At 37.3% G+C, this 13,191-nt stretch overlaps 1 protein-coding gene across 1 annotated transcript in view; it reads right to left on the bottom strand.

Moving 5' to 3' along the window:
* FYB2 (FYN binding protein 2) overlaps window positions 1-13,191 on the bottom strand; it is a 102,234-nt gene that overhangs the window by 44,553 nt on the left and 44,490 nt on the right. The window contains exon 5 of the mRNA XM_023186820.3: window positions 4,526-4,635. Within this exon, the coding sequence (XP_023042588.2) occupies window positions 4,526-4,635 (110 nt within the window). The remainder of the gene's footprint in view (window positions 1-4,525; window positions 4,636-13,191) is intronic.

Below are 13,191 nucleotides of genomic sequence, written 5' to 3'. Positions count from 1 at the left end.
TTCTGCACAGATTGTCTGATTTTTCTTCTTTATCCTGCCAATATGGTGATTTTGTTGATTTTTGAATATTGAACCAGCTTTGCATCTCCACACTCTTATACACCATTACCAAATGAAGAATAAACCAAACTTGATCATGAAGAATAATTCATTTTCTATGTTGCTGAATTCTATTTGCTAATATTTTGTTGAGGATTTTCATGACCATACTAATTAAGGATATTGATCTGAAGTTTTCTTCTTTTGTACTGACTTTGTCTAGTTTTGAGATCATGGTAATACTAACTTTAAAAAAAAATGTGTTTTCTCCTCCAGTTTTGGGAAAGATTGTATAAAATTGATATTAATTCATCTTTAAATGCCTGATAGAATTTTTCAGTGAAATCACCTGACTTAGAGTTCATTTTGGGGGAGTTTTTAAACTATACATTCAGTTTTCTTAAGAGTTACAGGGATATTCAAATTATTTTGGGTGAGTTGTGGTAATTTGTGCTTTTTGAGGAATTGTTCCTTTTTTTAAAATCTAAGTTGTTAAGTTTATATGTGAAGAGTTGTTCATAATATTCCCTTATTATTGTTTTGATATCTACAGGGTCTATAATGATATCCCTGTTTCATTCTTAATATTGTATCTTCTTTCTGTTTCTTTTTCAGCCTTGCTAGAAGTTGATCAATTTTTTCAACCTTGCTAGAAGTTTGTCAATTCTACTGATTGTTTTTTCAAAGAACACATTTTTGGTTCCATTGATTTTCTCTATTGTTTGTTGTTTTCATTTCATTTCATTTACTTCTAATCTTATCCTTATTGTTTCCTTTCTGCTACTTGCTTTCAAGAATTTTTCTCTGTCTTTAAGAAGTTTGATTATGATTCTTTGTGAGATTGCATTTGTTTTAGATTTGCTTGGTTTTTTGAATCTGTTGTCATATTATGTCTTTTTTTTTTTTTTTTTTTTAGATGGAGTTTTGTGCTTATCGCCCAGGATGGAGTACAATGGCGCGATCTCGGCTCACTGCTACCTCCGCCTCCTGGGTTCAAGAGGTTCTCCTGCTTCAGCCTCCCGAGTAGCTGAAATTACAGATGTCCACTGCCACACTCAGCTAATTTTTCGTATTTTTAGTAGAGATGAGGTTTCACCGTGTTGGCCAGGTTGGTCTTGAACTCCTGACCTTAGGTGATCCACTTGCCTCAGCCTTCCAGAGTGTTGGGATGACAGGTGTGAGCCACCGCTCCTGACGCATATTATGTCTTTTGCCAAATTAGGGGCGTTTTCAGTCACTGTTTCTCCAAGTACTTCTTCAGTCATGCACTCCTTCTCTTCTTTTTCCAGAAGTCTAATGACATGAATGTTAAATCTTTTGTTACAGTCTCACAAGTTTTTTGAAGCTCTTTTCATTTTTTTTTTTCAGTCTATTTTCTCCTTGTTCAGATTCGGTAGTTACTATTGTTTATTTTTAAGTCATTGACTCTTTTGTCCCTCCATTCTGCTGTTGAGCACATCCACTGACCTTTTTATTTTTCAGTTCTAACATTGTCTTTTTTTTACATTTCTATTTTTCTATAAAGACATTTTATTTCTTTGATAAGATTTTTCTTCATTTATTTCAAGCATGTCCATAATTATGCATTGGAAAATTTTATAAAAGCTGCTTTAAAGTCTTAGTCTGAAAATTCTAGTATTTCAGCCATCTCAATTTCGGCAGGTATTTTTTTTCCAGCTTCAGCTGCCATAACAAAATACCATAAATTGCATGGCTAATAAATAACAGAAATGTATTCCTCACAGTTCTGGAGTGGGAAGTTCCGAGATCAAAGTGACAACAGATTCAATTCCGGTGAAGGCCTGCTGCCTGGTTCATAGAGAGCCGACTTCTTGCTGTGCCCTCATAAGGAGAAGAAGAAAGCAATTTCTCTTGGGATGCTTGTAAAGACACTAATCCCATTTGTGAGGGCTCCACCCTCATGACCTCATGTAATACTAACTACCTCCGAAAGAGCTCACCTCCTAAATACCACTGCATTGGGGGTAGGTTTCCAACATTTTAGAGAATAACAAGCAATCAGTTTATAACAATACCCAAGTGAGAAAAGAGCACCTCATCACTGCTGGGCAGGAGTAGGAAGGAGTTTGGCTCTCCAGCAGGCTTCTGCTGATAACATCTTAGCTGGAAAGAGTAGGAGTGCCCTGTTATTGCTTCCCATATGACCTTTGCCGACAGCAATAAGGAGAGGGTGGCCTTTTTACTGCTGGGTGGTTATGAAGATCCTTTCTACTAGCTCTCCCCTGACACCATCCTTTGAGGTAGAGAGAAGGGCATCTTGTTACTTCTGGAAGGAGAGTGAAAGTCAAAGTTCCCCACATAATCTTTATGGACACTAAGTGGAATTTTATTACCACCTGGCAGGGGTGGAAATCCCAGCTCCCTACCTGGCCTTCTCTGACATCACTCCAGTGGAGGAGTTGGGTGCATCATTGCAGCCTGCTGAGGGTAGATGTCCAGGCCCCCCATTCAGCATTGCTGTTGGTGGTGGGCCCCATTTTTTTCTATGATGTTTGGCTGGAGTAGACCAGCTATTGTCTAGAGGTTTTCTGTCTTTCTAAATTGCCCTTTTCCTGGTCATTTGGCTAGAAAGAGCAGGCTTCAGCTGAAGCTGTTGTGCCCACTGGTGTTTCTGGGTTGCTAACTTTTTTACCTCCAAAACTGACACATACGAGGCAAGAAGAAAACCAGGGAACTCACCACCTTATCCTTCCTTGGGGCCTGATGTCCCTAACTGGTCTACCTTCTTCTCTCTACCTTTCAGAGTCATCTAGTCTTCTTATGTTGGTTGTACATACATAATGCCTGGGGCTTTTAGCTGTACTTAGCAGGAGCAATAGCAAAAAAGTACATCTGTTCCATCTTTCCGGAAACAGAGGTCCACTTCACTTGAAATGAGCTACTTGCAGGGGGGTGGATTCTAGGGGTGTCACGTGGTCCAGAGAGAGAAGGAGCAGGTTCTGATTGGAGCATCCCTTTGGGTCTGTGAATTCTTAGCCCTGCAGAAGGGCGTATAGTTGGAATGTGGCCCAAATGGTTCACACAGACTTTGTTTTCAAAGTGTGGTCTGTAGACCAGCAGCATTGGTACCACCAAGGAACTTGTTAGAAATACAGAATCTCAGATCCCACACTAGAGGAGCTGCTGAACCAGAATCTACATTTTAACAAGATCCCTGTGCAACTTGTATGAATGCTAGAATCTCAGAAGCCCTGCTGGAAAGAAGGGGCCCATATACTCTGAGTATGGGGCAGCACTGCCTTTTGGGGGTGCTGGGCGGGGTCAAGACTTGCTTTTCCTATGGCTAGTATTTTACAAGCCATTTAGGAGAACCTAGACTGCCCAGTCTAAAAGAGAGGCAGTTTTTCTAATAGTTCTCCAACCCCTTATTTCTTGAGGGAGAAGAGGGAAATTTCAACAGGTCCTGATCCTTACCACATGAACTTCCTACGTATGTATTCCCAGGAAAATGACTTCCTTTCCCAGAACCTTGGGGTTCTGGTCCATACAATGAAGAAGTTGTACCGGATGATCTATTTTTAGCCCTGCTTCCAGGGAAGCCAAACTTCCTTGAATAAGAAGTAGTATAAACTTGTGGAAAAGCATAGACTTTAGAGGTAGCCTGAGCCTGTTTCACATTATAACCCTATTCCATGGTATATTTATGACCTCATGCAACTCAATCTTTCCGATGTTCAGTTTCCTGTATCAAACATTAGGGTTGATCAAACCACTCTATCAGCAGGGCTGTACACAGGGAGCCTAACATAGAACTACAGTATCCTATAGTACAAACTCACTAAATACTAGTGTTTATTCCAGCACTAAAATGTATGCTTTTATAGAGAACTGGCTGATACTATAGGCAAACAAGGATGTTGCAACTTGTAGAAATGCTATGAATCTCTGCTCCCTCATCTTTTTACCTGAGAAGGTCTCTTAACTCACAAAAAAAGTCCCGAGCATTGTCAGCAATGCCAGAGGCAGGAAGACTTAGCTCTGAGCCAGTGGTCAGATCCATTAAATAAATCCCCTGATCCTATTCAGACTGAACACAGGGTCCTAACTCCTATGGTCTGTTATCTCGTTCTCCACACACCAAGTAACCAGGGAACTTCAAGAAAGACACCAGCAGAAAAGAGATGAAGTTTCTATAGGAAGAGAAGGAAGAAAAATGAATCATCATATCTTGATTTTCCCTCCCTCATATCTACAAAAGGCAAAGCAGCTGAGTCGATTGGTAAAGGGGAGAAAAGAAGAGGCTGGGAAGGCAGCAATAGCTATCGTGAGATAGCATTGATGCCCAGCTGGATTTATTTATATTTTTAAGAGACAAGATACAGAAAAAAAAAAGAAAAAGAAATAAGATGGTAGTGCAGGATGGCTGTGCATTTTTAAACTTACAGTTAGCTAAAGGGAAAATACCATTTTTGACACATTTTCATTCCACACGGGGTTACACTATTAATTGGCTTAGCAGACTTACGATCAGCAATTTCTTTTGCAGTGCACAGGTTAATGGAGTTGCCAGAGTGTCTCAGATATGAAATTGTTGCCTCATAATTATGTGGTTCATCAAATTCTGCATTGAAAAGCCTGGAGAAAAAAAGGTTACTTAAAATGTAACATTTTTAAAAACACATTTTGAAAACTTTTTGTATTTTTTTCTCATTATAGAAATAATGTAAGTATGTCTGGCCAATATAGTGACCTAAGCATATATGGGAGGCACACCACCCCTACTCCAAATGCATAAGAATTCTAGATGAAATATACCAATGCAAAGACTTGTATAAAGATTATATAGTCCACATAGAAATCAATAAAGCAAAATCCCCAGGTGCCAGACATACAGAGGAGACTCACAATTAAAGATGCAAGTGAGAACTGCAGTCAAGGGACACAAAGGGAAATTGAGACCAGGTAAAGAGAAATCTTAATGACTGGGCAGCTGGGGATTTAATATCTGAGTCAGAAGGTAAGTCTGAACCATAAGCCTCATCTGAATGGGAAGCTGAAATGGAGCTATCAGCATCAAGTCCAGAGTTACAATATGCTGTTCCGTCTGTAAAACAAGTACTAAACATATCTGTCCACTCTCCGAGGATACGAGCTTGGAAGTTTGCTATTTGACTATGGCCATAGGAACTGAAAGAGTCACCAATGAGAAATCAGAAACTTGAAAACCCAGCGCCAAATACAGAGGTGGGGTTTAATAAACAATCTGTCCATTTCAGAGACACAAAGCCAAAACTGAGGCTTGAAATTCAAATCCCTCTTGTAAAGGCAAATCTGAAATTATTCCGTAAAGATGCTTCCACAATCCATGGCACCTGTAGTTTCCAAAGAAAACAAATTCCCACTCAGAACAAGCTGATAGTGAAAACGAAAACCATACAAGGAGATGAACCGCAGTAAGATAGTCAGAAGGTATAACTAATGAGGGACCTAAATAATAGAATAACATGAATGTTAATTTAAAAGACATGTGTTTTTAGTATTCAAATAAATAAAGTGAAGAATAAAAGCCATTAGGTGAAAATAAGAGACTGAGGGAAAAGAATGCCCTATAGATTTGGAGAAAGGAGTTATAGAGATCATAAAATATAGTTCTTAAGATAAAAAAAATTAATGTAGAAGCTGAAAAGTAGACTAGATGCCACAGCAGAAGGAATTGGTGAACTATTATTATTACTATTATTATTATATGTTTGTTGAGACCCTGTCACCCAGGCTGGAGTGCAGTGGCACAATCTCAGCTCACTGTAGCCTCCGTCTCCCAGGCTCAAGCAATCTGCACCCTCAGCCTCCTGAGTAGCTGGGACTACAGGTGCGTGCCACCACACCCGGATAATTTTTTGTGTGTTTTTGTAGAAAGGAAGCCTCGCCATATTGCCCAGGCTGGTCTCCAACTCCTGGGCTCAAGTGATCCACCTGCCTTAGCCTTCCAAAAGTACTAGGATTACAGTCATGAGCCACTGGCCTAGAATTGGTGAATTATTTAGATATGAGGACATTATCCAGAATGTAGCATAGAGAGATAAAGAGACAGAAAATATTTAATAAGAAGAGATAGGGAGGATAGAATGAGAAAGTCCAACATACATATATTAAGGATTATAAGAAGAAAGAAGAAAGAGAATGATGAAAAGGAGTCAATATTCAAATTATAATAGCTAAGACTATTATTTTCCATAATAATATGGAAAGCAGTGGAAGAGGGTTATGAAAATTATTCTCAAGTCTTTGCATATTATAGATGTCAAAATTTAACTGTAACTCCTAAAAAGAATAGACATAGATATATTTAACTTCTAAACTGGTAGAAGGGAAATATGCAATGAGAAAGCTTAAATTTTTTTAAAAAAGAAGGAAAGAAAAAATGCAATTATAGAAATTGCATAGTAAATCTTAATTGGGAAAAGTCCAAATAGGTCAAGGATTGCAATAAATGCACGTGAATTAAGCTATCCCACTAAAATAAAGAGTATCTGAATTGATATATATCTGAGTATATGTATCTGAATTGATATATAGGCCGGGCGTGGTGGCTCACGCCTGTAATCCCAACACTTTGGGAGGCCGAGGCGGGCGGATCAAGAGATCAGGAGATGGAGACCATCTTGCCTAATACCGTGAAACCCTGTCTCTACTAAAAAATACAAAGAAAAAAATTAGCTGGGCATGGTGGCGGGTGCCTGTAGTCTCAGTCACTCAGGAGACTGAGTCAGGAGAACGGCGTCAACCCGGAAGGCAGAGCTTGCAGTGAGCCAAGATCGTGCCACTGCACTCCAGCCTGGGGGACAGAGCGAGACTTTGTCTCAAAATAAAAAAAATAAAAAAATAAAAAAAAAAATAAAAAAGCAGCAGACAAGTCAAAAATCAAAAAGACCTACAAACCAAATAGTACCAAAGAAAACTGAAGCAGGTATATTAATATTAGACCAACTTTAGTGTGACTGATGAAGAAAATGAGAAAGGGTTCACACGAGTGAATATACACCGACACAAATTAGAGATAAGAAAGGAGACAAAACTAGAGATAGTTTTAGGCTTTCAGAAATCTAAGACAGTGTTATGATCAGCTCTCTACCAGTAACTTTAAAAATTTAGAGAAAATTCGCAAATTTCTAGGGAAGTAGAAAATTACCATACCGACTGAAAGAGAAACACAAAAACTAATAGGCCAATAAATCATTAAAGAACTTTTATCAGTAGTACACTGCTAAAAGGTACACTCTTCCCTGTACCTACCTCCACTCTAACTCACCTCTCTTCTCGTTCTCTACCAAATAGTTTTATAGACCAGTTTTAATGAACTGTTTTAGAGGATATAAAAAGTGGAAAAGTTACGCTACTCATTTTAAGAAGATAATACAATTTTGATACGAAGACCACAAAATGATCAAAGAATAAGAGAAAATATAGCCCAATCTCACTTCAGAGATTTTAACCCAAATTCACTAAATACTGAAAAATGAATTAATCAGTATTAAAAATAACTCAAGAATAACTAAAATTTATTCCAAGGCTTCAAGGATGGCTTAATATCACAAAATATATCATTGTAATTAATCACATTGTTTCAATAAAAGTGAAAAAAGTTATTTTAATATGCCAAAAAGCATTCCAGGGAGATAAATTTTCTTTACTAGTTTACCCTCCACAAATAACATACTTAATAGTAAAGTGTAACAAACAATATTTAGACTCTATCAGGAACTTTGGCAATAAGAAAAAGACAAACCCATAGAAAACTGGACAAAAGTATATGCCAGTCATCACAGAAGAGTTAAACTGAGTAGCTTATAAACGTAAACTCCTAACCTCATAGTGAACAGGGAAATGGAAATCAAGATAATGAAAATTTGGTTCACATTCATCAGATTAGCTAGAATCCCAGTTTGAAAATAATACCTTATTTGGTAAGAACATGGAGAAACAGGAAATCTTTAAACTGCTTTGAGCGTATGAATTGTCACAACCCATTTTGGAGAATAATTTTTCAATATCTAGTAACACTGAAGTTGATTATTTAGTATTGTTTAGCAATTCTACTTCTAAGTAAATAGCTTTGAGAAACTTGCTTATATTTACCTACAAATATAGGAGAATAATTACTGAAGCATTATTTGAAACGGTAAAAGTTTACAACAATCTGCATGTCCCTTAGTGACAAAATGCATAAACAAATTGGGATGTGTTCATATGATGAAATACAATACAGTAATTAGGATGAACAAATGACGTATACATCAACATAGATAGAATATGAAAACACAGCTTTGTAAAAAAAAGTTGCAGAAGGATAACATAAGGTGTCATTTATACCAAAATTTAAAAACTATATCCTTAACAGATATATGAGTTTATAGCTCAAACCTAAGAATATACTAAATGGATACACTCACAAATTCATGATTGGAGTTGCCTCTGCAAAGAGAGAAAGGGAAATGGAATTATGGAGTGAATTCGTAATGTTTTCTCCTCTGTACTGTCCACATTTGGTATGAGGTAGTTCCATTTGCTATAGATGCAGTTGAAGGGGACTAGAGTTAGGTTTAGGGTTAGGGTTAAAGGTTAGGTTAGAGTTGAAGGGACTTCAGCTGCATCTAGAGCAAATGGAAAATAACAACTGCATCACAGCAAATGTGGATAGTATCAAAGAGAAAAAATTACACATAACCTCTGCACCTTAATACAAATGAAGTCTTAGCCTTTGATAGTCTTCCTGATTTTTCATTTATATGTGTATTCACCTAGTTATCATAGACAGTGAAAAAGTTAGAGTTCTCTCTTTTTTCCCCTCATCTATTACAATCAAAAGCACATTCCACCCAATTGTCTTCTCTCCTTTGTTTGACTATTTTGCATATTTTCTAGTTTTCTTTTGTGTATATTATCTGTAATAATTCTAAAAATGTAATAGTCCATTTTGCTGAAAAAGAAACATTATAAACTTCAATGCATAAGTGACTTCTCCTCTCATATTTTTCCCCTCCCTCTTCATAAAGTAATAAAGATAAACTTTCTTAAATTATGGGCTATGCCGTATACCTCATGCTTCAATAGCCTAACAATCTCATTTGGTCTATTGTAAATTAATTTTATTAATAAGAAACAATTTAGGGAAAGATGTCCAACCAATTTCTTAGACTACTTTGGTCAAAAATGCATAAATATCTCATTTCAGATAATTATAAAGAAAATTTTACCAAAGTCTCCAAAAAGGCATCTTTAGGATCAACTGTCTTTACAGAGAATCAGTGCTGGGATTATTGTTAAGAGGAAAAAAGAAGGTTGCAGATGTATTTTAACCTCCTCTTTTTGCTACCTGAGAATGTCTTTTACCTTTATCCATGGTCCATTAAACCTAGATCTGAGATCCACCTTGATTTTATACAATGTGGATCAATATAAAGAACTTGGATTGGAGAGAAGAAATAACTCTATGATTCAAATCTATGCTTCAACTTCTTTATTTCCACATTTATGAAAAATGTTTCTATAGGACTATAGAAACTACTGGGAGGCAGCACAAAATATGAGACAGATCTGGAACGTGGGGTTAAACAGATCTGAATTTGAATCCTAGCTCTCCCCTACATTCTAGTTATAAAGTACTGGGTAAATACCTTAAGCCTCCATTTCCTGCCTTATAAAACAGTTATAATAAAATCTACTTTAAAGGTGTATTATAGATATTGAATGAAATATTTGCCCTCTGCACATAAGCATTCCACAAAAGTGTGCTAGTAATATTAGTGTACTAGAGGACAGAAATATTGTATTTTTAAAATGGTAAGTTTTGAGGTTTACATCTTGTAAAATTTTTATTAGTGGCATAGCATCAGGTTTCTAATTTTCTTACTTTCTTACAGAAAACCTCCAGTTATTTGTATACTACATTATAAAACATTAATGTTTCTTAGTGATATCTTCAACATTATCTGTGTCAAGAAGCAAAAACAGCTCCTTAAATGCAATACAAGTGTTAAAGATGATTACAAAACCAGAAAATTTCTAATTTTGTTTGGACTTTTGGAAATCCTGTCTTCAAAATAAATGTTTAAACAAATGGCATCTCTCTAGCTAAAGCATGGACAAGTGACCTCTCACGGTTGTTTCCACTTGCCATGTCTGCCTCTAGTCCACAGCCCTGAAAGGCCCCCGCAGAATCCCTCATTGTCCTTTGGAGAATAATTAGTTAACCTGTATTAGGCTGTATGCTCTAGAGAAGTGGCTCATGCACCTCATTCAAACATCTGTCCACTTGGTCAAACAGTGAGATTATTAATCACACTAATAGCTACTATTTCTTGAGGGTTTACCATGTGTTAGACACTGTACATAGATTCATTATATGCACCTCTCATTGTGTGGTCTTGAGCAGTCATTTGGGTTCTCAGAGCCTTCATTTCCTCATAGAGTCACTGTGAGGGTTTAGTGTGGGAATAACTGAATCACAATGTGGAAAATGCCTGACAGGCAAATTTCCTTTCTTGTCTTCTCCTGTGCCACACTGCATGATGATGACTCAAAAAGTTCCATTGCAAGAAAGTTCTAGAATATCTAAAGAAGCGCTTATATTAAGTGGAAAGATTGAGACTTGAACAGCAAAACCTGTTAGCCACACTTCTATAATTATTTTGTTAGGCTGAAAACACAGTTTCTTCCACTTATTATTTAAATGGGACATGCATTTTGGAGACAGGATGAACAGGAGTAGCTTAGTCAGCATTTGCTCTGTGTAACATTCTACAGGTTCCTGGTGACAAGGGAGTGTGACACCATCTGATTTCTCAATTGTCCAAAGTCCCAAACTGGGTCAATTTCAATTTCCAATAAATACGTAAAGTAAGAATACTCATAGCCCTTCACCCTAAGAAATCCTTCCCTTGAATGAAATGATTGGTGATTAAACTTTTAAAAGTGACATCCATGCTAAATAAAATGGATCTCAAAATTCATTTGTGCCAGGTTCACAAAAATATATGATGAATTTGAAGGGATTTTCTTCATAAGCTACTAAAACTTGTTTCGTATACATGTTAGATAACGGTTAGAGATGAATAATCAATGAATCAGTAGAGCAGAATGATTCAGAGAAACATAGGCTTCAGAAAGACAGAGGTGGCAGTGAACCTCAGCTCTACCAGGCTGTGACCTTGGGTGGGTGGTTTGACCTAAGTCTCTTCACCCTTTAATCCTCTTTATATGAGAATGAAATGATATAATTTATGCCATGCTTAGTGTAGTGCTTGGCATAAAGTGTTTGGTACTTCTGCTTCCGCTACTACTACTTCCACTTTCACTTTTATACTATTTTCCCTTTTACTATTCCACTACTTGTGCTTCAAATTCTACCACCACCTCCACCACTAGTTCTCCTGCTTCTACCATTTTACAGCACACATATGTGTGCATACATATACATCTTTTTATGTAATATATATTTTCATTTACACGTATATGTGTTGACATATATATATATACATACATACACATAATCCTACCACCACATGTACCATAACCTTACTGTGATGGTTAATACTGAGTGTCGACTTGATTGGATTGAATGATGCAAAGTATTGTTCCAGGGTGTGTCTGTGAGGGTGCTGCCAAAGGGGATTAACATTTGAGTCAATGCACTGGGAGAGGCAGACCCATCCTCAATCTGGGTGGGCACAATCTAATCAGCTGCTAGTGCAACTGGAATAAAAGCAGGCAGAAAAACATGGAAAGACTAGACTGCCTGAGTCTTCTGGCCTCTGTCTTTCTCCTGTGCTGGATGCTTCCTGTCCTCAAACATTGGACTCCAAGTTCTTCAGCTTTTGGACTCTTGGACTTAAACCAGTGGTTTGCCAGGGCTCTCAGACCTTCGACCACAGACTGAAGGTTGCACTGTCAGCCTTCAAAGAGTAGGGATTCTTTCGAGGTTTTAGAATTCGGACTGATTTCCTTGCTCCTTAGCTTGCAGATGGCCCATTGTGGGACTTCACCTTGTGATCATGTGAGTCAATACTCCTTAATAAACTCTCCTTTATATATACATCTACCCTATTAGTCCTGTCCTTCTAGAGAACCTTGATTAGTCCACTGACCAATTCTACTATGACTTCTACTACAACAATATACAACAAATAGAGCTTCTCTCAGCCCTGGGCACTAGGTATTTCTTTTTCCTATTCATGTATATATAACCCAGTTATTTCTACAAAGGACCACAAAACCATGATCACCAAGTAAATGTTATTAAAGTGCCGATTACCTTACAAAATATGCCATCCCCTCTGGCCTTAACTCTGAAGCTACATTGCCAAACCATTGATCTCATTCATAAGGCAGGCATGGGAAGGCATGTAAATAATAACAACAGCTGATAATTATTACCTGCCAAGCACTGCTTCAATTACATGTATCTTTTACTTTATGAAATACATACTATTATTCTTTCCATAATCAGATGAAGAAACAGAAGTATGATCCAAGCTCACAGAGTAGTTAGCAGCAGAGATATGAAGCCAGATATTTGAATCCAGAATCTGAAGTCTTAACCGTTATGCTGTATACCATCTTACACAGGGAATGTACTGGTTAAAGTCAAACATGGCATGAATAGATTGCACTGTAATGGGAGTCATCAAAGAAAGAATTCATCAGAGTATACAGCAAGGAGGACTCCAAAGGACTGACCAGATTATTAGCTAGAGACATAATGGGAGAAAAGTATGTCTGCTAGTGATATAAAAGAGAAGCGCTCAGATTTCTCATTCATTAAGTTACACGCTATGATTCACTCTTTGGACAAACTATATTCATGTTAATTTTACATACGTTATCTCATATAATCCTCTCAGTAGCAGTATGAGGCATTTTACAGATGAGGAAACTGAGGCTTGGAGATATTCAGTAACTTGTCCAAGATAGCACTGCTAAGAAGCAGAGGTGGGTCTCGAAACCAGACCTTCTGATTCCTAGTCCATTGGTTCTCTCCTCTGTACTGCAAGTCACTCTAGAACCAAGGGAAAACTGAAAAATGAAAATAATGAAGCACCAGATGATGGTGAAGGTCAAGGAGCTTGTGAGTGGGTTTTGGACGATATTTTTCCAACCTTTGTTAGGCTGACCCAAGAGTTCACAGATCAATTC

Source organism: Piliocolobus tephrosceles, chromosome 1 (assembly GCF_002776525.5).
Source record: "Piliocolobus tephrosceles isolate RC106 chromosome 1, ASM277652v3, whole genome shotgun sequence".
In the NCBI taxonomy this organism is placed as follows: Eukaryota; Metazoa; Chordata; class Mammalia; order Primates; family Cercopithecidae; genus Piliocolobus; species Piliocolobus tephrosceles.
This window is presented reverse-complemented; position numbering and strand designations above follow the sequence as displayed.